The sequence below is a fragment of the Sciurus carolinensis genome, chromosome 18, assembly GCF_902686445.1.
Source record: "Sciurus carolinensis chromosome 18, mSciCar1.2, whole genome shotgun sequence".
Taxonomy (NCBI): domain Eukaryota; kingdom Metazoa; phylum Chordata; class Mammalia; order Rodentia; family Sciuridae; genus Sciurus; species Sciurus carolinensis.
Window position 1 is genome coordinate 38,614,076 of NC_062230.1, and position 22,100 is coordinate 38,636,175.

Genomic DNA, 22,100 nt, shown 5'->3' on the forward strand with positions numbered 1-22,100 from the left:
CAGAGTGACATGCCTTTAATCCTAGATACTAGAGAGGATGAAACAGGAGGATTGCAAGTTCAAGGCCAGCCATAGCAACATAGCGAGGACCTGTCTCAAAACTTAAAGTTTTTTAAAAGCACTCTGGGTTCAATCCCCATTATGAGGGATGAGTGTGATTCTTTAGAGACCTAAGGCAGGACCGCTTGGTGGAGATGTTTTCAGGAAAAAAACCTCTTAGAAACCACTTCCTAAAAGTGAGTGGGGCATGGTAGCACACAACTATAATCCCAGTGGTTCTGGAAGCTGAGATAGGAGAATTCCAAGTTTGAGGACAGCCTTAGCAACTTAGCAAGACCTTAAGCAAGTTAGTGAGATTCTGTCTCAAAATAAAAAGGAAAAAGGACTGAAGATATAGCTCAGTGGTTAAGCATCCCTGGGTTAAAGCCCCAGTACTCATAAATAAATATAATGCGAAACTGAGTATGTGTTCTTACCACTGTCTTTGATAATAAGGATGATATATCTGCAAAATTTACTTTATAATAGCTTCTAAAGAGACTTCATAGTTCCTTCAATATAGTAGCTATTCCCAAGTACTCAGAGTTGAATACTGAGGGCCACCCTAGGGCCTTATAATACCCACTGTTTTCTGTCCCTGAAGTGGACAGTGTCTGGGGCTGCTGGGTGAGTACAGTCTCCAGGCACAGTGGTTCTCTGAAAAGTGTGAACTAAGACACATCCAAGGCTTAGAAACAGGTTCTTCCCTCCCTTGAACTCCTAGCTCCTAGGAGCTCGGTTACTGTGGTGAAAGACAGATTTCGCACCCAGGCTGCAGTTGGAAATACAGGGCTAGAGATGTAACTCAGTGGCAAAGTGCCCCTGGGTTCAATCCCTGGTATCACCAAATAAATAAAACCCAGATCGGTAACCACGGTGAAATGCTGGCGCCTATGGAGACTTCCCTTGAACACCCTCTGATGCCTTTTATGACAACTGGGTGGTTGTTTCTGATTCTCTACCTCCTTTTATATTATGATCTTCCCTGCATAGCTTTTTAGTTTCCTTACAATTTATATTCACTTCTCAATTTCAAATATATTCACATGCTAGGTGCCAGGCAGTGGACCATGTGAATGAATAGAAGGGCCCCTCCTTTCAGCTGTTCATAGTCTAGCAACAGAGACTCAAAGTATAGGCAGCAAGAAGCAAGAAGACTGGTCCCAGAGGTGAGGGGCCCCAGTCTGGCAGAGTGGCACCACCACAGTTGGGGACCTCTTCCTGGAAAAGGTGACAGTCATATGGAAGCAGGTGCTGGGGGGAGGGGCAGAACATTCTAGACACAAAGGAACTAAAGAACACAGGATGTCCAGCACGACTGCAGGTCACCTAGAGTGGTTGATTAGGGGTGAAGACTCATCCCCATGGGATGCAGAGGCAGAGATCCTTGTGGACAGGCCGTTTACACTGTTTTTGACATTTAGACTTCGTGCCATATGACTAGGGAGGTTTTGAAGAAAAGTAGTGGTTTCTGGTATAGAAATATCACCTGGATCTGGGAGATGAATTGACCAAAAAGGACTTCGATCTCTAGTAGGGGAACTCATTAGGAGACTTTATGCGCAACTCGGGCAGCAAGTCCCGAACTAAAGCAGGAAGTGTTGCAGGTGGGAGAGGCCACGCTGTGGGGCCAAGAGCGGGAGCTGTCCAGGCAGTCCTGGATAGTAATAGGGGGGTGGAATTCAACAATGATGTCTTGAGGTTAGGAACACATGGCATATTTTCAGTAGTTCTTTTCCTGATGTGGGAGGGCGAGTTTAGAGTGGAGTGTCTTTGGAGATGACCCAGTCATTGAGGGAATTACTGCTGCCCACCCACCTTGCACCTCAGTGTGGAGCCAAGTTCAGTTATGGAGACTGCAGACAGAACTGGCCTCGGTAATGCCACACTGGAGGAAAGCAGTGAAGGCCGAGAATGGCGACCTTGTTGTGTGGGGTGGGAGCCTTCAGCAGTGTCACATTATTAGCGCTGCCACTGTTGCACCCAACATCGCACTTGTGACCTTTTTCCCTCAGAGAGTGGGGACAGAGAGGCAGGGTTAGGGTAGATTATGGGGCTGAAGGCTTACAAAGCACACTCAGTGGCAGAATGAAGGGTGGGGGCCTAACATTTATTAGCAAGATTGGTCGTATTCCAGAAGAGCCTGGAGATAGTTTCTGCTTCTGTAAGATCTCCAGGGGTGGCCGTAAGAGAGTGACCTGAAAAACTTGAAGATTTGCCCTCCCAGCATCTTGGTTTGGAAGTCTCATGAGGATGCAGCTCCTGGAGATGAGGGAGCCCAATTCTGATGGCAGTGGCTGCACAGAGCATTGTGGGGAAGGGGGGCTGTGTGGGCCAGCCTTCTGCCATGCCAGTGCATACTCAAAAGAGGCTTGTCCATCCACCAGGTTCAATATGTTCTCCCTCCTGTGCTTCAGACTCAGTGTGCTGCTGTCACCTGTCCACTTCCTTGTTTGTATCCCCAAAATTCTTAAGAGCAAATGTTTCATAACACTGAAAATATTGTTCTATATTTCCTGCATCAGTTTAAATGTGTGTAAAATCACCTAGAAAAAGCATCTATCTTGAAAATGCGTAGTAATGTCAGAATGTCTGACCTGTGAAATGTGCATTTATCATAGTAACTTTTAAGAGTAAAATTTTTTATTTCTGGTTACAAAGGGAGATTGGGAGAAAAGGGGAATGAAACACTGTTCAAAGAAAGGAGCACAATCTGCTTCTTCCTATAGAAAATATCACATAGAGGGTAACCTGCTACCAGGTCCCCTCTTGCTTCTGCAAGAGTTCTTGAATAAATTCACTCTTGGAAAAAAGAGAAAGAAAATAAGATATAGGTGCATTTATAAAATGCCACTGCATCAGTCAACAAATGCACCAGTGGGAGGTGTTCAAAGTGACCTAGAGAAGGTGTGGATGCATGCCAGGGGGTCCTGCCCGAGATGACCGCTCTGTGGTCTGGTGTGACTGTGTTGTTTCTTTGTCTCCCAGTTTCGTTGATTGTAAGGAGTGTGGCCGCAAGATGCATCAGATTTGTGTCCTGCACTATGACATCATTTGGCCTTCAGGGTGAGTATTTCCTGTGGTCTGGGGAAGGGAGAGCAGTTCTGCATGGAGCTGGTGGGAAGGCAGCCTAGTGACCGCTGTGTTCATTGTTGTTAGCAAGAGTTCGCTAAGGGAGATGGCAGTTGGTTCTAAATTTAAGTCTTAAGCGTTTGCCTGCTTTTGGAATTGTAGAATCAAAGCTGTCTGCCTCTTCACTCTTTTACAGTCACATGATTTAAAACACCAACAAAGTATTTTGATGCTGCATTTCATTGGTTCAGCAGCATGTACTGTTGATGTGATCTGATCACACCATTATTTGTTTTGTAGCTTTGTGTGTGACAACTGCTTGAAGAAAACTGGCAGACCTCGGAAAGAAAACAAGTTCAGCGCTAAGCGTAAGTTTGTGGGAGATTTCTCTCCTGCACTACGTGGAGTAGAGCTTATGTGGACTCCCCTTATCTTCCTTTGGTGCCTCTCAACACACGGTTTTAGAGCTCAGTTGTCATTTGACTTGATCCATACATGAAAGCTAGTTTTTGTGACCAGGCCATGATTTCAACAAAAGTTTAGGAAGCATAGACAGTAAACTTTGTAAATTCTGAGAGATTTGTTGTCAGATCCTCCTCCAGAAACTTAGAACTACAGAGGAAGTGCTGTGACTAGCATTCTGAGTCCCCGCTCCTGGAGAAGGGCTGCTGTATGTCTGACCTGGAAGCTGCCTCCTGAGGGATGCACCTTGCTCAGCAGCAGTGTGAGAACTTGTGGGTTTCCTTCAAGGGCTTCAGCAGGATTGAGCAGGTGGCTCTTGAGTTCCTTTGTACTCACGTTTCAATCTACCAGATTGTTCTCAGCCACTAGGGGATGCTGAGTACAGAGTCTCAAACCTGATCTCACAGTCCGTGTGAAGTGTAGGAGTTCATCAAAGTATAAAATAGATCTTCAAGCCATTTTCCCTTCATTTTTATAACTTTACAAATTTTTATTGTTCCATTTTTTTTTTCTTCTTCCTTGTTTCTTTTTTTTTTTCTTCTTTCTTTCCTACTCACCTACCTACCTACCTACCTACCTACTTATATTACCTGCAAGGGGAGCTTAGCCACATCCCCAGTCCTCCAGCCCTTTTTATTTTTTATTTTGAGACAGGGTCTCACTAGGTTGCTTACAACTTTGCTAAATTGCTGAGGCTGGCTTCAAACCTGCAGTCCTCCTGCCTCAGCCTCCCAAGCTTCTGGGATTACAGGCATGTGCCACCACCCCTGTTTTGTTTGTTTGTTTGTTTTAATTATATATAATTTATATACCCAAAATGCAGCATTATTGATAGGCTTATTGCAGAAAAATGAAACAGTTTAAATTTTGCAGGTATTTCTTTTTCTTCACAAGAAATCTTCTAAGATCCCAAATAGGTTTTACTTTTTACATTTCTTCGCCAATGCAAAAAATATTGAAAGTCAGTAGAGAACTTCTTTTAAAATTTCATCATCTAGGGACTTGAGGATAGTTCAGTAGTAGAGTGCACATTTAGTATGCATGGGACCCTGGGTTTAATCCCCAGCACTCATGGACAGGACAAAACAAAAAAAATTCATCACCTATAAGTAATCCCCATGAACGTTTCACTGTCTGGTCCTGTTCTGTCTACACTTGTCTAATTCCCCTGTACAGTGACTACTATTTTACCTCTGGTAGCTCCTGTCATGGTGGCCACATGGTGGGGGATGTCCCTGGGGTGGAGAGAGAAGGAGAGAAGCCACGCAGTATAGGCTTCATCATGGAGGTGGTAGGCTGGGGCCAGAGTGGGGTCCTGACCTGGTGCCTGTCTTGATTCCCTTTAGGTGATAGAAGCACTTATAAAACAACAAGCATTTCTTGACTGATGCTTGACTAGTGGGCCCCAGTGTTCTGTGTCCTGTTTTAGACTGCATTGTGCTGGGCTGCAGTAGAACTGAGAGGCCTAATCACTGAGCACACTTACACTATTCCTTTCTAGAGGGTGTACCGGGTTCCCGTTTGCTGTTAAGAGTTCCTCAGGTGTGATTCTGGGGCAGGAGGCAGCCTGCTGTTGACACCCATGGGAGACAACTGTGAAGCTGGCCTTCCACACAGGGCCAGAGCAGGGCTTGTCCACATAAGTTACAGCCTCCCAGAACTTGGGGTAGTAGGCAAAGAGAGTGCAGCCTAGCTCCTTCTTAGGTCTGGCTCCCTCCACCCTCTCCTCACAGACCTTTTTAGATTCAGGCTGTCTCTGTGATTCTTTGCCCTATAGAAAAGATTGGAAACATCTGGGCAGGTAAACACCTAAGATCTCATAGTCCACTTTCCCTCATAAGCACACATACCTCAAATAAGAACTTTAACCCTAGAGAGCCTCAAATGGTGCTGGGAGGAGGAGTGGATGCTGAGGTCCCAGTGGCTCTCTGAGCCTCTTACCTGTTCCTTCTGGGCTCCTAGGACTGCAGACCACGAGATTGGGAAACCATTTGGAAGACCGAGTGAACAAGTTTTTGCGGCGCCAGAATCACCCAGAAGCCGGGGAGGTTTTTGTCAGAGTAGTGGCCAGCTCGGACAAGACTGTGGAGGTCAAGCCTGGGATGAAGTCACGGTTTGTGTGCTCACTTTCTAAGACCCTGCAGAAGCAGTTCCCAACTCTGCTTGGCCAGAGTTGTGGAAGGGACACAATTCCCTGGTTGAGGAAACAGGGTCATGAAGGACTGGCTTACAATCCTCAGGTAGTCAGGCAAGGGGGGAGTGCTCTAGCCAGACCCAGAGGTGGTTGTACCTTCACTCTGCTGTGCTGACAGAGTTTAGAGCAGAAGTGCCTCATAGACAAGGACATCTACAAACACCAGGTTTGGCTTTCTCTCCAGGTTTGTGGATTCTGGAGAAATGTCTGAATCTTTCCCCTATCGAACCAAAGCACTCTTTGCTTTCGAGGAGATCGACGGAGTGGATGTGTGCTTTTTCGGAATGCACGTCCAGGAGTATGGCTCTGATTGTCCCCCGCCAAACACAAGGTAGCCTTCCATCTCATTTCCAAAGAAGTATGTCATTTGCATGTTGTGTGCACACAGACCAAACTCAAGTGTCTTAGCAAGCATGTGTGTTTCAGTACTAGATATAAATAAATCAAGCCACAATGAACTAACCAAACCAGTTAGTTTTTATTTTCCCCAAACTAGTAGGAAACCAAAGATCTTGATGACAGGGCATGTGTCTGGGTTGTGCATGCATGTGGGCCTTGGTCTTGCTGACCTCTCCATCCTACCTGGGCATGGGGGCAGCTGGATGCACCTGTTCAAGTGAAATGCCTCTGCCCAGAGTTTGTACAGGTTTAGTCAAGAATGGAGGTGAGAGGGACCTACAAGTGGCTGCTCCCAGTTTGCACTAGTCCTTCCTTGGCTCTGCCTGGGTAGGGGTGCCATCCTTTCTGTTGACAACTGAAAATAATAACAACTGTTTCCTTGGTTGGCAACAGGGTCTGTAGTAGGAGTTTTATCCCATCCTGTTTGGTGGCCATTGTAACTGCTGTCAAAGCAGAACATCACCAGGAGTAGTGGTGTGCACCTGTAATCCCATTGACTGTGGGGGCTGAGGCACAAGTTAGAGGCCTCTCAATTTAGAGGCCTGTGTGGGCAACTTAGACTAGTGTCAGATTTTTTTTTAAAAAGCTAGGGATGTAACTCAGTGGTAGGGTGTTTGCCTAGCATGCACAAGGCCCTGATGTCCCCAAAACAAAACAAAACAAAGCATTTATGAAAATGTTTTTGGATGCTAGTGTTGGTTTGAGATCCTGAATTTAAAATGTACCCCTGCAGGCGTGTTTACATATCTTATCTGGACAGTATTCATTTTTTCCGGCCGCGATGCCTCCGGACAGCTGTTTACCATGAGATCCTTATTGGATACCTAGAATATGTGAAGAAATTGGGGTAAGTATTAAATTATCCAGAACCAATAAAAACTTTTTTTCCTGCATGTTTACCATGTGAAACAATTTTTTCACTAAAAATTTTTTTGTGTTTTTATTTCTAATATATTGCAGTCAATTTAGAAGTCTTCCAAGCCTCCTTTAAAAGATCCATGTATATCTGACTTCAGGAAGGGACAGTTAAAGTTTTTTGCCTACTTTTGCTTGCATTTCATTCTCTTTCCCCTTAATCGAGACATGATTTATATATCACAGAATCTGCCTATTTAGGTTTACAAGTCAGTGGTTTTTAGTGACTTTACTGAATGTTGCAACCATCATCATAAATCAGTTTCAGAATGTTCCATCCTCTCTTGGGAGATCCCTGTGCACCTTTGCTGTTAATCCCTGTCCCACCTCTGCCCCAGGCAACCATTAATCTCCTTCCTGTCTCAGTAAATTTGTGTTTTCTGGATATTGCATAGGAATGGTATCCTGCAGTACAGTGTCTCTTGTTTCTGACTTCTTTCTGCAGTACTTTGACTTTTAAAGTCCAGATCTATCATATTCCTTCCCCGAATGAAAAAGTGAGAGATATTTGATCAAAATGTCTTAAGTAGAATGAATATGATTTGGCATTAACCCATTAGAAATACTCACCTGACTGCTTTTCCAGTGCACAGGAGGAGTAGGTAGGTAGAAAGTATAATGCACACTTGATATGCCTCCTTTGCTGTGCCTTGACTAGCTATCATGGTCCAGGCTCTGTGATGAAGTGATCAGGGTCATGACTGGCCCCATCCTGTGAGTACCTCTGAGAGCAAAGTGTTTCAGGGCCATGTCCACGCTTGAATTCACAAGTGATTAAGATCACCTTCGCTTACCCTAACCCCATCCCCAGGACATTGGCTTGGAACCTAGGTCTCTTACAGCTTCTGTCATAAGCATTGTGGTAATTTCTTTTGTTTTCTACTTTCTTTGTAATTATTTCTGTCTTCGTTTTGGTTCCTGATCCTCAGCTGTGACTCCTTGAAGGCAGGGCCAATTACATTGATGTTTGTGTCCTGCAGGTATGTAACAGGACACATCTGGGCCTGTCCCCCAAGTGAAGGAGATGACTACATCTTCCATTGCCACCCCCCTGATCAAAAAATTCCAAAACCAAAACGACTGCAGGAATGGTACAAGAAGATGCTGGACAAGGCGTTTGCAGAGCGGATCATTCATGACTACAAGGTAGGTACCAGTGACTTTGTGCCTCTCATAGTTGATTGAAATACATCTGTATGTTTTCCTCTTGTGCTCCCATCCTTTATAATTGTGTTCACTTAAAAAGATCAGAAAATGGGGCCAGGAAACTAAAAATAAACAGAAGGAAATTTTTTAAAAAAGAAAATGGGGCCAAAGACATAGCTCAGTGGTAGAGCACTTGCCTAGCATGCACGAGACTCTGGGTTCCTCCCCACACCACGAAAAATAAATAAAAATCAGAAAGCAAAGTCAAGCACACTGACTCACACCTTTAATCCTAGTGAGTTGGGAGACTGGAGCCACACATTCAGGGCCAGCTTCACAATTTAGTAAGACCCTATCTCAAAATAAAATAAGATGGGCCAAGGATTTAGCTCAGTAGTAGAACACCCTGGGTTCAAACTCCAGCACCACAGACACACACAAAAAGATTAGAAAGCAGAAACATGGCACCGCAGAATGAAAATGGCTATCTACAGTGGAACTCTGCAGTGCAGTCAACTCATGTCAGTGGCTGGTGTGCCTGGTTCCCAGAGGCCTGAGGGCTGTCCTCTCACTGCTGTGCTTTTCTGTCTCCCAGGACATCTTCAAACAAGCAACAGAAGACAGGCTTACAAGTGCCAAGGAGTTGCCCTATTTTGAAGGAGATTTCTGGCCCAATGTGTTAGAAGAGAGCATTAAGGAACTGGAACAAGAAGAAGAAGAGAGGAAGAAAGAAGAGAGCACGGCAGCTAGCGAGACCCCCGAGGTGCAGGCCCTCCCTAAGCCCCCTTTAGAGCCCTAGCAGGCCCCAGGCATGCTAGGTGGCAGGCTGGGAAGTGCACATTTGCAATTGTGTTCTTTCTGTGGTGGTGTCTTTAATTCACGGACTCAGGGTGTCAATATTTAAAGTGGGGGACCTGTCTGTGGTCTTTGCACAAAAGTTGCTCCCTGCAGGGGTGGGCATGGGATTTAGACCCAGAGAGGAGAAAGAACGATATCCTGTTGGGGAGCCAGGGAGGCAGTCAGAGGAGCGCAAAAGTTACTTAACCAAGAGACCCTTGGTCATTAGGCTTTGCTCCTGCATTTATGGCAGCTCTTCCTTTAGTGCCTTCCTGTGCTTGTCCTATTAACTGATTATTGTCCATCTGCACCAGGCACTATGGCACAAACTAAGCAGGACTCCATCCCTTCCCCAGGGTGTGTTCTAGGAGACACAGGAGGGGCCTGGGTAGCTGCATGGCTCCTGCAGTGGTGAGGGAGCTCTAAAAAGGAGTAAGTTAAAGGGGCTGGGGCAGGAGGTTTGGGAGGCTGTTGGACAGGTGACTTGGGAGCCCAGACCCACCCAACACACAAGATGCATTGGAAGAGCCTTCCAGACAGTGAAGGAATCATGCTGTGTTCAGAGTGACAAAGGTATTAGAGCTCTTGTCTGGCATGTATGAGGCCCTGGGTTCCATCCCCCAGCACTGCAGGATATATATATATATATATATTAGAGAAAGAGAGAGAGAGATAATGGTGCATAGATTCAGTGGTAGTTATAGATGCAGTGGAAGTGTGAATTTTGAGGGCAATTCCAAAACTTGGGACAAGTCTTTGTGGCATGCAAAGAGACACCACGAAATGAAGAGGCTCTTTTGTGGGGCCCAAGCCTCCAGGTCACATTGCTGTCGTTGCCTGTGGTATAGGAGAAACTGAAACTGACTAGACATACTGCTGTTGAGATGTCTGGGAATGTCCCAGAGGAGGTGGATGAGAGAGGCTCCAGCAGGGCCTGTCCATGTACAGGCATCTGAAGACCCAGGTTGCAGCATGCATGCTCAGTGCACATGTGATCAGTTGCACAGTTGCTTTGTGCCCTGTGCAAGTTGGTTGTGCTGTTGGCCTGCCAGCCCTCAGCCTCTACAGAACAGTGTTGACCAGGAGACACAAAGGCTTTTGCCCTGGTGGTTCCCAAGAACTCTAGGACTGTTGTCATTTTCTGACTTCCTGACACTGGGTTGACGGAGCCTGGCCCTTCTCTGGAGCATTGGCTGGTCCTCACCAGGGTTTGGTGACTTGGTTCTTAGAAGTCTCGTTACCTTAGGATGAAGCCTGCACTTGGGCTGGCCTTGGAAGGGCTGGCAGGTTTCAGAGCTCAGTGCAGAGAAACGCAGGTGAATGAGTGAGTGCCTTGTACAGGCCAGACTAGTCCTTTGGTGCAATTCAGAACCATGTCCAAGCTCATAAAGGCCAGGTGGGATTATTTCAGAAAGAGGAACCTGGACCCAGCTGTGGGAGACTCTGGTGCCTGGTTAGAATCAGAGCCCTGGCTGCTGAGCTCCTGCAGGACAGCCCTTTCGCCATAATAGCAAGGCTCTGAGGAAGATTGCAGACCGAGCTCTATCCCAGCCAGGGAAGCATCTGGCTTGGTGGCAACAAAGCTGTCCAGAGCATGGAGGTGGAGAGGGGCTTACACCTGGGCCAGCCCTGGCTATGTACCAGGGATGCACACATGGTAGGGAGGGCAAGGTGCCATGGATGCTGAAGAGAAGACTTGCTGTTCTCTTTGTGTGCAACTTATACATGGTGGCAAGGACTTGCCTTCCTCATGGACATCCAGGACCTCAACAATGGGATTTTCATTTATGACCAACTTTCAGGGCAGGAAGCTGCTTTGCTCTTAAAATATGTTCTGAAGCTGGGCCCAGTGTTGTACACCTGAAATCCCAGCAACTCCAGAGGCTGAGGCAGGAGGATTAAAGCTCAAAAACAACCTTGCAAGTTCAAGGCCAGCCTCAGCAAATTAGTGAGGCCCTGAGAACTTAGTGAGACCCTGTCTCAAAATAAAAACAAAGAGCTGGGGATGTGGCTCAGGGTTAAGTTAATGTACCCTGGTTTCAATCCCCACCCTCCCATCCCCCAAAAATTGAAGGTCCTGGACTAGAGATGTAGCTCAGTGATAGAGCATGCGGGCCTTGCATGGGACTTGGAGGAGATTCATGAGAGTTCTGCTTCTACCAGCGTGACATCTTCCCCTCTTTACACCCTTCCTGTCACTTGCTGTGACTGGAGCCCTTTTACAGGCACAGATAAGGCTGAGAAGTGCTCTTCCCTCCGTTGGTTAGATTTTGAGCTGGCTTTCTGGGTCCACTCTCCCTCAAGAGGTGATGTGGTGCTACAGGTGACATGGCCATTCCTGACTGATTCTAGGTCTAGGTCCTGCTCCCATCCTCTCCACCTTTCCCTCTGAAGATTGGCCCTGCCAGGGTCCCTTCTTGCGCTGGGTTTCCCGGAACCCCATGGCCTGTGAGTTGGGTGTCAGTACCAAGTGTGGAAGAGGAAGCTGATCTGTTTGACAACTTTGCCTGTGGTTGCAGGGCAGTCAGGGTGACAGCAAGAATGCCAAGAAAAAGAACAACAAGAAGACCAACAAGAACAAAAGCAGCATTAGCCGCGCCAATAAGAAGAAGCCCAGCATGCCCAATGTGTCCAACGACCTGTCCCAGAAGCTCTATGCTACCATGGAGAAGCATAAAGAGGTAGTGGCACAGCTGGGTGAGAGGTACTGGTGATGCTCAGGGCCCAAAGGAGGCAGCAACTCTGCCTGTAGCCAGGAGATGGAGAAGGCACAGGCCGACTTTCTCCAGGTACTCTGTGTAGGTCTACAGTGGGAGGGAGGAGGGCTACTCCTAGAGTGCAGAAATGGCTAGTTTGGTAATACTGTGCAACTTGTCACCAATTCTGTTCCATCAAACTGGTGCCCTCAAGCAGGCTTTGGGCTCTGCTGCCCATCTGTTCTGTCGGCAGAGGAGAGGCTAATGCAGCTCTTCTCTGCAGGTCTTCTTTGTGATTCACCTGCATGCCGGGCCTGTCATCAACACTCTGCCCCCCATCGTGGACCCTGACCCCCTGCTCAGCTGTGACCTCATGGATGGGCGTGATGCCTTCCTCACCCTGGCCAGAGACAAGCACTGGGAGTTCTCCTCCTTACGCCGCTCAAAGTGGTCCACGCTGTGCATGCTGGTGGAGCTGCACACCCAGGGCCAGGACCGCTTTGTCTACACCTGCAATGAGTGCAAACACCATGTGGAGACCCGCTGGCACTGTACTGTGTGTGAGGTAGGCCCCACCACTTCCTTCCCTTCAAGGAGCTAGCTTGGGGTTCCAGCAGAGTGCACACAGATCCCACTATTGGTATCTTTGCACGGTTGTGTTTCTGCTGACCTTTCCAGGATGAGGAGCCGGTTGGGAGGCTTTGCTGTCTTCTTCCCTGTGTTTCATTGGCTCCTACTCTACGTCTAGCATAGCTACAGCACCCTCAGGGCTGCCTATGGTTTTGGCTGGGCAGGCGTGGAGCGGGCACTGGGCGGTTACTTTGATCCTATGGTAATTCTGATCTGTTTACCTCCTGTGACTCCAGCTCTAGTCTTGCTAAGGGATCAGAGATGCCCTCTGCCCTGCTGGCAACTTGGGCAGCTTGGGTCAGGGTCTTGAGCCCCTCCTTTCATGTCCCTGATGGACTCCATGCACAGGCGCACTGGCTGCCCCTTGGTGGGTTGGTGAGTCAGACTGTGCTGGACCCCCTGGTTCCCTTCCTGTAGAGTCACTGATCCTAGCTTCCCCCCCCCTTCACCTCCTCCCAGGATGGTCCACAGTCACTGCCTTGGGGGCAGCTTGCTTGGCAGGGCCAGGGCTACCCATGTGTATGCCTAGCCCCTCCTTTGTCCACCTCTGAGTCCTGCTCTTTCCCAACCTCCTCCACTCTCCACATTATACTTTCCTAATACTGGGGCTTTTGTGTTCTTCCTGTGAGCCCCATCCTGGGGCTATATTCTTCAGTTTAGTGTTTTATTCTTTGTTTTCAGGTGCGTGCAGTTTTCAGTCACTTGGGTTTCTGTGTTGGGGAAGGACCATTGTATGGCTACTTCATACCTTCCTGGGAAAGAGGTCCCATGGTCTCTGGTGGAATTTGGAGGAAATGGTTGCAGTGTTCCTCATTCTGTTACTGTAGGGCTTCACAGGGAGTCGGAGGGATGCAGCAGGACCTGATGTTTTTCCCACAACAGAGAAGCAAGACAGGAAGTGGGCAGGTGTCCACTGCCTGGGAGCCTCATGCAGATACTAGCATGAGCAGGCTCTGACCCAGCTGTGGGGAAGGACAGCCAGAATGTCTGGTTATGCTGGGCCCTGTGTTGATGCCAGCCTGTTTCCTTTCCTTATCTGTAGGACTATGATCTTTGCATCAACTGCTACAACACAAAGAGCCACACCCACAAGATGGTGAAGTGGGGCCTGGGCCTGGATGATGAGGGCAGCAGCCAGGGTGAGCCACAGTCCAAGAGCCCCCAGGAGTCCCGGCGTCTGAGCATCCAGCGCTGCATCCAGTCCCTGGTGCACGCTTGCCAGTGCCGCAATGCCAACTGCTCACTGCCATCCTGCCAGAAGATGAAGCGGGTTGTGCAGCACACCAAGGGCTGTAAGCGCAAGACCAACGGAGGCTGCCCAGTGTGCAAGCAGCTCATTGCTCTTTGCTGCTATCATGCCAAACACTGCCAAGAAAACAAATGCCCTGTGCCCTTCTGCCTCAACATCAAACACAAGCTCCGCCAGCAGCAGATCCAGCACCGCCTGCAGCAGGCCCAGCTCATGCGCCGTAGGATGGCCACCATGAACACCCGCAATGTGCCTCAGCAGAGTTTGCCTTCTCCTACCTCAGCACCGCCTGGGACCCCCACACAGCAGCCCAGCACACCCCAGACACCACAGCCCCCTGCCCAGCCCCAGCCCTCACCTGTGAGCATGTCACCAGCCGGCTTCCCCAGTGTGGCCCGGACTCAGCCCCCTACAACGGTGTCTGCTGGAAAGCCCTCCAACCAAGTGCAGGCTCCTCCTCCCCCAGCCCAGCCCCCGCCTGCAGCAGTGGAAGCAGCCCGGCAGATCGAGCGTGAGGCCCAGCAGCAGCAGCACCTATATCGAGTGAACATCAACAATGGCATGCCCCCAGGGCGCACGGGCATGGGAACCCCGGGGAGCCAGATGGCCCCTGTGGGCCTGAATGTGCCCCGACCCAACCAGGTCAGCGGGCCTGTCATGCCTAGCATGCCACCTGGGCAGTGGCAGCAGGCACCCATCCCCCAGCAGCAGCCAATGCCAGGCATGCCCAGGCCCGTGATGTCAATGCAGGCCCAGGCGGCTGTAGCCGGGCCTCGAATGCCCAGTGTGCAGCCACCCAGGAGCATCTCGCCTAGCGCCTTGCAAGACCTACTGCGGACCCTGAAGTCTCCCAGCTCCCCTCAGCAGCAGCAGCAGGTGCTGAACATCCTCAAGTCGAATCCCCAGCTAATGGCAGCTTTCATCAAACAGCGCACAGCCAAGTATGTGGCCAGTCAGCCTGGCATGCAGCCCCAGCCCGGCATGCAGCCCCAGCCCGGTATGCACCAGCAGCCCGGCATGCAGAACCTGAATGCGATGCAAGCCGGTGTGCCACGGCCTGGTGTGCCTCCACAGCAGCAGGCGATGGGAGGCCTGAACCCCCAGGGCCAGGCTCTAAACATCATGAACCCAGGACACAACCCCAACATGGCGAGTATGAATCCACAGTACCGAGAGATGCTGAGGAGGCAGTTGCTGCAACAGCAGCAGCAGCAACAGCAGCAGCAGCAGCAGCAGCAGCAGCAACAGCAGCAGCAGCAGCAGCAGCAGCAGCAACAGCAAGGCAGTGCCACCATGGCTGGGGGCATGGCTGGGCATGGCCAGTTCCAGCAGCCACAAGGACCCGGAGGCTACGCTCCAGCCATGCAGCAGCAGCGCATGCAGCAGCATCTCCCTATCCAGGGTAGCTCCATGGGCCAGATGGCGGCTCAGATGGGACAGCTCAGCCAGATGGGGCAGCCTGGGCTGGGGGCAGACAGCACCCCAAATATCCAGCAGGCCCTGCAGCAGCGGATTCTGCAGCAGCAGCAGATGAAGCAGCAGATTGGGTCCCCAGGCCAGCCGAACCCCATGAGCCCCCAGCAGCACATGCTCTCAGGACAGCCACAGGCCTCGCACCTCCCCGGCCAGCAGATCGCCACGTCCCTTAGTAACCAGGTGCGGTCTCCAGCCCCTGTCCAGTCTCCACGGCCCCAGTCCCAGCCTCCACATTCCAGCCCGTCCCCACGGATACAGCCCCAGCCTTCACCACACCATGTCTCACCCCAGACTGGCTCCCCCCACCCCGGACTTGCAGTCACCATGGCCAGCTCCATGGATCAGGGACACCTGGGGAACCCCGAACAGAGTGCAATGCTCCCCCAGTTGAACACCCCCAACAGGAGCGCACTATCCAGCGAACTGTCTCTGGTTGGTGACACCACGGGAGACACCCTAGAAAAGTTTGTGGAGGGTTTGTAGCATTATGAGAGCATCACTTTTTGTCCCTTTCATGTTCTTGGACCTTTTGTACTGAAAATCCAGGCATCTGGGCTCTTTTTATTCCTAGATGGAACTGCAACTTCCAGGCCATGGAAAGGTGGATTGATGTTTAAAGAAACAATACAAAGAATATATTTTTTTGTTAAAAACCAGTTGATTTAAATATCTGGTCTCTCTCTCTCTTTCTCTCTCTCTCTCTCTCTCTCTCTCTCTCTGGTTTTGTTTTTTGTTTTGGGGTTTTTTTTGTTTGTTTGTTTTTGTTTTTTTCTCTTTTTTGTTTTGTTTTTATTTTGGGGGGAGGGGGCTTGTTTGAATTCTTTTTGTCATTGCTGGTGACTCATGCCTTTTTTTAATGGGAAAAGCAAGTTCATTATATTCATATTTTTTATTTGTATTTTCAAGACTTTAAACATTTATGTTTAAAAGTGAGAAGAAAAATAATATTCAGAAACTGGTTCCTGAAATAATGCATCTTATAATGTATCCCGATAACTGACGTTGCGGGAAGATTTTTTTTCTATAGTGAACTCTGTGGGCGTCTCCAAGTATTACCCCTGGACGATAGGAGTTGACTCGGCGTGCACACACGTACACACCCACACACATCTATCTATACATGCTGGCCTAAGCCAAACTCTTGTCTTGCAGATGTAGAAATTGTTGCTTTGTTTCTCTGATAAAACTGGTTTTAGACAAAAATAGGGATGATCACTCTCTTAGACCATGCTAATGTTAATAGAGAAGAAGCATTCTTTTCTTTCTTCTATGTGAAACTTGAAATGAGGAAAAGCAATTCTAGTGTAAATCATGCAAGCGCTATAATTACTATAAATAAGAAAATTCAAGAAGATTCAATCACTGTATAGAATGGTAAAGTACCAACTCATTTCTTATATCATATTGTTAAATAAACTGTGTGCAACAGACAAAAAGGGTGGTCCTTCTTGAATTCATGTACATGGTATTAACACTTGGTGTTGGGGTTTTTGTTATGAAAATGCTGTTTTCAACATTGTATTTGGACTATGCATGTGTTTTCCCCCCATTGTATATAAAGTATCGCTTAAAATTGATATAAATTACTGAAGTTTTTAACATGTATTCTGTTCTTTAAGATCCCTGTAAGAATGTTTAAGGTTTTTATTTATTTATATATATTTTTGGAGTCTGTTCTTTGTAAGACATGGTTCCGATTGTTTGCTCGGAGTGAAGAGGCTGGGGCTGTGCTCATGGTGGCGATGCAGGTGGTAGCTGGGAAGCATCCCAGGCCAACTGTCACCTGGAGGCTGGCTTCCCAGAGACTGAGGCAGCAGCCCAGCCTCAGCCTTAACTCCTGATGCTCACAGGTGAATTTTACTTATGCTGCGAGGTCCGCCAATGGGTCTGAAACAGCACTTTGCTTCCAGCCCACGTCCCCTGTCCTCCCTCCTGTTGGAGCAAGCCACCCTGGGGAGGACTTCCCACCCTTCAGGTAGCCACCTGTTTCTATTACAATTCCCAGAATTGATGAAAAGGGTGCTCAAGGGATTCAGGGTGGTTCCTGACCCCCTATCCTCCCTTCCACTGAAATCCTGGTTTCATAGGGCAGACACATCCATCAACCTGCCCACCAGGCCTCAGGAGCCTTCACACAGGCCAGGTGTGACCCTGGGGACAGATTTTCCATGATCCCACCCTCCCCCAGGTCCAGTTGCCGGTGCCCTCACTGAGCAGATAACATGAGCTAACAGATGCTATTGATGTCACATCCAAGAGGAGGACCAGCCCCAGAGGAGCCAAACTTAACCACCTAGTCTGCTGCCCCCTCCCCCAGGAACCCACCAAAGGTTGGTCTAGATGGGAAGAGCAGAGCTTGTGGTATTGAATTTAGAAATTGTGACCCAAATAGCTTCCCTTTTTCAGCCCTTATGTTCACAGAAGTATTTTCAAAATACATGATTTTTGACTTGGGAATCTCAGTTTGAAGATTTTAAAGAAATTGGAAGGGTACAATGTAGATATAGCACAGAGGTTTCAATCTTAAGTTTTAATAATGTGGATTAATTAAATCAGGTAAGAAGAAAATCACCCACGTAACATCCTGACCAACCCCACTCCCCAGATGGGGATGGCATGCCCTCCTGTGGAGATCTGCCATCCTGGCTCCACTTGCTGGGTCCTTGCACATTCACAGTCCTCTTCAGATTCCCTTTTCCACCAAAGGGGGAAGCCCTAAGTCCCATGTACATGCAAAAATGTGGATCTGGAGACCTGGAGGAGTCACTTCCAGCCCCTGCTCAGAAGATGGTGCTCTGATGTGCATCCTTTTAATGGGCAGTGGGGTTATCTTTTTCAGGTTATCTTGGAATTCAAACTTTATGTACCAACCTCATCCTCTTTGGAGTCTGCATCCTATGCAACTGTCCTGAGCATTCAATGTTAAGGGTGTGGGGCTGTGGATACTAATCCCAAGGAAATTTCTGTAAGAACTGGAGAGCCCAGATGCTGTGTCTCATGCTGTATACTTAAGAAGAGAAGAAAAAAGTCCTATATTTGTGATCAAAAAGAGGGAACTTAAAATGTGCTGGTGTTTATAATAAAAGCTGGTAAAACTGCTTGGATTCAAAGATGGTTCAGATTGGCTAATGATCCTTAGCATTAGCTAATTAGCTCAGCAGCTCGTCACTGAAAGACTGGAGATGCTCAGTTGAATTTGTCTCAAATGAGCATGTGTTTGATGCTGTCTTTGAAATTCTACCCTGTGAGAACTGGAATCGAATGAGATGTCTTGGAAGGCATGCTTTACCGAAGCTGCTGCTTCTCCAGAGCTCTCCTGGAGCTCTCTGGTAGGTTTATTATTTTGTTTGAGACAGGATCTCACTAAGTTGCCCAGGCCAGCCTCAAACTCTCAGTCATCCTGCTTCAGTCTCCCACATATCTGGGATTACCTGCATGTGCCACCGTACTTGGCTTCTATTTCTTTTGATTGCTATACAATTAAACCAAAGGTTTCTGTGGTTTTAGCACTGCATGACAAAATAAGCTGCTGTTTAAAAACACACTTCATTGAGGCAATGATTGTACATTGGTAGCCACTGGCAGCCAGGAAATACTTTGTGGAGGGACAGCTTCAATACTGTAGCAGACTCATGCATGGCAACACGTAGTAATGAAAGTAAAGTCTGTTCACCTGGGCCTGTAAAGATGTGGCAGCCTCTTACAGATGTTGCTGTTACTTATACATGCCTTAATCTTGTCTAATTTAATTGTGGGTAATAAATACAAAGTCAAGGATGGGAAAACAAGTCAGTTGAGAGATACTAAACTTGAGTGAAGGTAGCACCCAAAGTAGACTCCAAAGAGCATTGATGAGTGAGGAAGATGCTTTGCAGTTTACCTAAATTTTCCATAAAGGTGCTTTCAGTCTTCTTAGGACTTAGTAGGAATCTTATCAACTGGTTTCACTAAACAAAATGTATTCATAAGAGAACTGACGGCTATTGAACATCTTGATTTAGAAAGTGTTGCAGGGGGCTGGGGGTGCAGCTCAGTAGAGTGTTGCCTAGCATGGGGAAGACCTGGTGTGGCAGGTTTTTAAGGGATTAGGAAGGGCCTGGAGAGAGAAGTAGGGGCCTGAGGCCCCTCTGAGGCTTGGAGCACTGAGGAACAATCCCAGCAAGGAGCCCTGGGCCTTGACCTTAACCTCTAGGGAGTTTGCCAAATTCTGCCTTCCTGATGTAGATAATAAAATGAAGACATGGAAAAAGCAGCATAATATATGCAAATTGTTTAAATGCATTCACTCCTTTGGCCTATAAGGTAAAAAAATGCAAGTGGCTAAGTGATTTGGCCCAGTCCATAGTGCATTTAGAGCAGAGCAGAGTGAGGCTTCCAGGCTTTGGAGCTCCTGCAGCCCTACTGCCAGCCTTACCCAGGTTTACCCTAAGCCCATTGTGGGGGTACCTGGGGAAATGGGAGAATAACTATATATGGTAACCCCTCAGACACTAAGCGGTAACAGTCGCTGGTTAACTTCAGATCAGGAAAATAAGTACTTGAATCCTAGTGTTGGCCAGCCTAGTGTTCACAGTGTCAAGGTTATGGTGTAGGTGACTCTGGTCAATCTGCCCAATGCCTGTAAGAGGGTTGAGACTGAAATGAGTTGTATAGTCTGATCCTGCATCCCATGGCCCTGAGCCCACAAGAAAGCCTCTTAAAAACTGATTTTTAAGGGCTGGGGTTGTGGCTCAGTGGTAGAGCGCTTGCCTAGCACGTGTGAGGCACTGGGTTCGATTCTCAGCACCACATAAAAATAAATAAAGGTTAAAAAAAATGCTTTAAAAAAAAAAAACTGATTTTTAAAATACAGGTATATCCATGAAATTCAGATGAATAGAATCCCTGAAGAAGATAGTTAGGGAATGCTCCAAGCCAGGATGAGAATCCACATCCACAGGTCCTTGGAAGCCCACTGAGTCTTGGGAAGGGTGACTGAAGGTGTATTCTGCCATCAGTGCTTTCTTTTTTTCCAGCTAGCCAGGCTTCCTGCTGCTGGGACTCCTTGCTTGTAGCCCCTGATCCCACTCAGGATGCCTCGGACCTTGACACAGAAGTGGGCCCCTGAGAAGAGGAAGGTATTTCCCTGTGCTTCCTGAGAAGGGGGATGGAAGGAGAGTACGTATATGCTGCTAAGAGTCTTGGGGACCAAACAACACTATTCCCATCCCCCAAAGCTGCGAGATAAAACAAGGAAATGGAAAGGTCATAGGTCAAATGAGACATTTGAAGCTGACAGGTGTTAGGCAGCTAGAATTGATATCACTAGAAAGCACTGGGAGGCAGCAAGGGCTGGAGCATAAAGGGACCTCAGAGCTTTATGGGAAGTTACTTCTGACCCTCAATAGATATATGAATTCCAAGCACTGGTGTCCTGAGCAAGAAAGTGTACCAGCGAAGAAAGGACAGAGGGCCCTAGCTGACTTTTCCTGAACCTGGTAGGTTTAGGTTTATCCTCCATGGAGCCAGGGTCCTGCAGTTTCATCTCCCATCCTTAATGGAGCCCAGGATTTCCTCCCTTTGCCAAATGCCACTTCCCCTTGATGAACGGATTCCCAAGTCAGAAGTTCCTGTAGATCAATGTGTCTGCTTTTACAGAAGAGATGATTTCCTAAATGGTGTGAAAAAGGAATGAAATAGGCAAACACCTAGTTTGCCTGGGAGTAGCTGTGAAGACATACTGGAAATCACTCTGGAGAGTGGTGATGGGGAGGGTACCCAGGAACCCAGGCAGGAGCAGGCAATACAGGGCATGTGGGCTGAGACAAATTCAAAATTGATTTTAAGAGTTTGGGGAAAGGTACAGTAGTTGGCACACCTTGTAATCCCAGTGACACAGGAGGCTGAGGCCAGATCTCAAGTTCAAGGTCACCATGGGCACCCTTTCTCAAAATTTAAAAAAAAAAAAAAAAAAAAAAAAAAAAAACTGGGGAAGAAGACCATTGAGGACTGAGTAAAAAGAATGGGACTTGGCTTCGGAGGATGGGGGTGCTGGCAAGAGTGTCCAGGTGAGCGGGCGCCTGCCCTCTATGCAACAGTGTCCACCAGGTTGGTTTGACACTCCCCTGCTCAGTTGTTTAGGCCAGGACAGTGGGGGTCATCACCTAAGCTTTCTATTTTGACGCTTTCCCAGACATGCTGTCTCCTAATACCCCAACTGTTCTGGAGCCTTTACTTCTCTGCAGTTTGTGTTAACAATCTCAAGGAACTACGGGTTGGTTTATTCGGCTTTTTGTGTGAGCATGGGGTGGGGGGCGCGGAGGTCAGAATGGAACCCAGGGCCTCACATGTGCTAGGCAAACACTGAGCCACACCTCCAGTCTCCAAGTAAATGTTTTTGTACACTTATTTGGTCACAGCAGTAGGTCTCCAGGATGCCTCAGGATCATCTGGGGACCCATGTAAAAGGGCTACCTGGTCCTCACTCTTGGGTAAAGGTGGTGCAAGGCAATCTGCATATGAAGTGGCTGCAGGGTTTATAGTCTAACACAGACTCTAACTTCCAAGAGGAAGGCAGAGAGCTGGAGTAAACGAATAATCCCAGTTCTGCCGGTGGTGGTGTTCACAGAGTTCACGTTTTGGTGTAGACAAGTCGAGCCTTGACACTCATGCCTTCTTAGCACTTGGCCTGCTAGGTTTAGAAGAGACTGCCAGCGGCTGAGACCCGTGCTGCAGAAATGCTACCTGCTTCTTTCCATTCTCGGCCCCGCTTCAGAGAGACGCACGCCCACAAGCAGGCAGCGGGCGCGGACCCAACGACGACCACCTCCGGGGACCTACGCACAGGGCCGTCGCCCTTGTCGACGCGACCCAAGGTCAAGGAGGTCCCGCCAGCAGGCCTCACGGACAGAGTGCAGAACCGGCCCCGCCCCCGCAGGCAGCGCCCCGGGCATCCGGGCGCGCGTCGTGACGTCACGCACCGCGCCCCCGGAAAGCCCGCCCCCGC

At 48.4% G+C, this 22,100-nt stretch overlaps 1 protein-coding gene across 3 annotated transcripts in view; it reads left to right on the top strand.

Annotated features, from left to right (window-relative positions):
• Crebbp (CREB binding protein) overlaps window positions 1-18,214 on the top strand; it is a 125,955-nt gene extending 107,741 nt beyond the window's left edge. For all 3 annotated transcript variants that reach the window (XM_047532974.1, XM_047532973.1, XM_047532975.1), the window contains 10 exons: window positions 3,028-3,105; window positions 3,412-3,479; window positions 5,536-5,686; window positions 5,952-6,098; window positions 6,900-7,013; window positions 8,062-8,227; window positions 8,823-8,990; window positions 11,584-11,745; window positions 12,044-12,325; window positions 13,433-18,214. In XM_047532974.1, coding sequence (XP_047388930.1) covers window positions 3,028-3,105; window positions 3,412-3,479; window positions 5,536-5,686; window positions 5,952-6,098; window positions 6,900-7,013; window positions 8,062-8,227; window positions 8,823-8,990; window positions 11,584-11,745; window positions 12,044-12,325; window positions 13,433-15,598 — 3,502 coding nt within the window. In that variant the 3' untranslated portion in view covers window positions 15,599-18,214. The remainder of the gene's footprint in view (window positions 1-3,027; window positions 3,106-3,411; window positions 3,480-5,535; window positions 5,687-5,951; window positions 6,099-6,899; window positions 7,014-8,061; window positions 8,228-8,822; window positions 8,991-11,583; window positions 11,746-12,043; window positions 12,326-13,432) is intronic.
• Window positions 18,215-22,100: the final 3,886 nt, after the last annotated feature.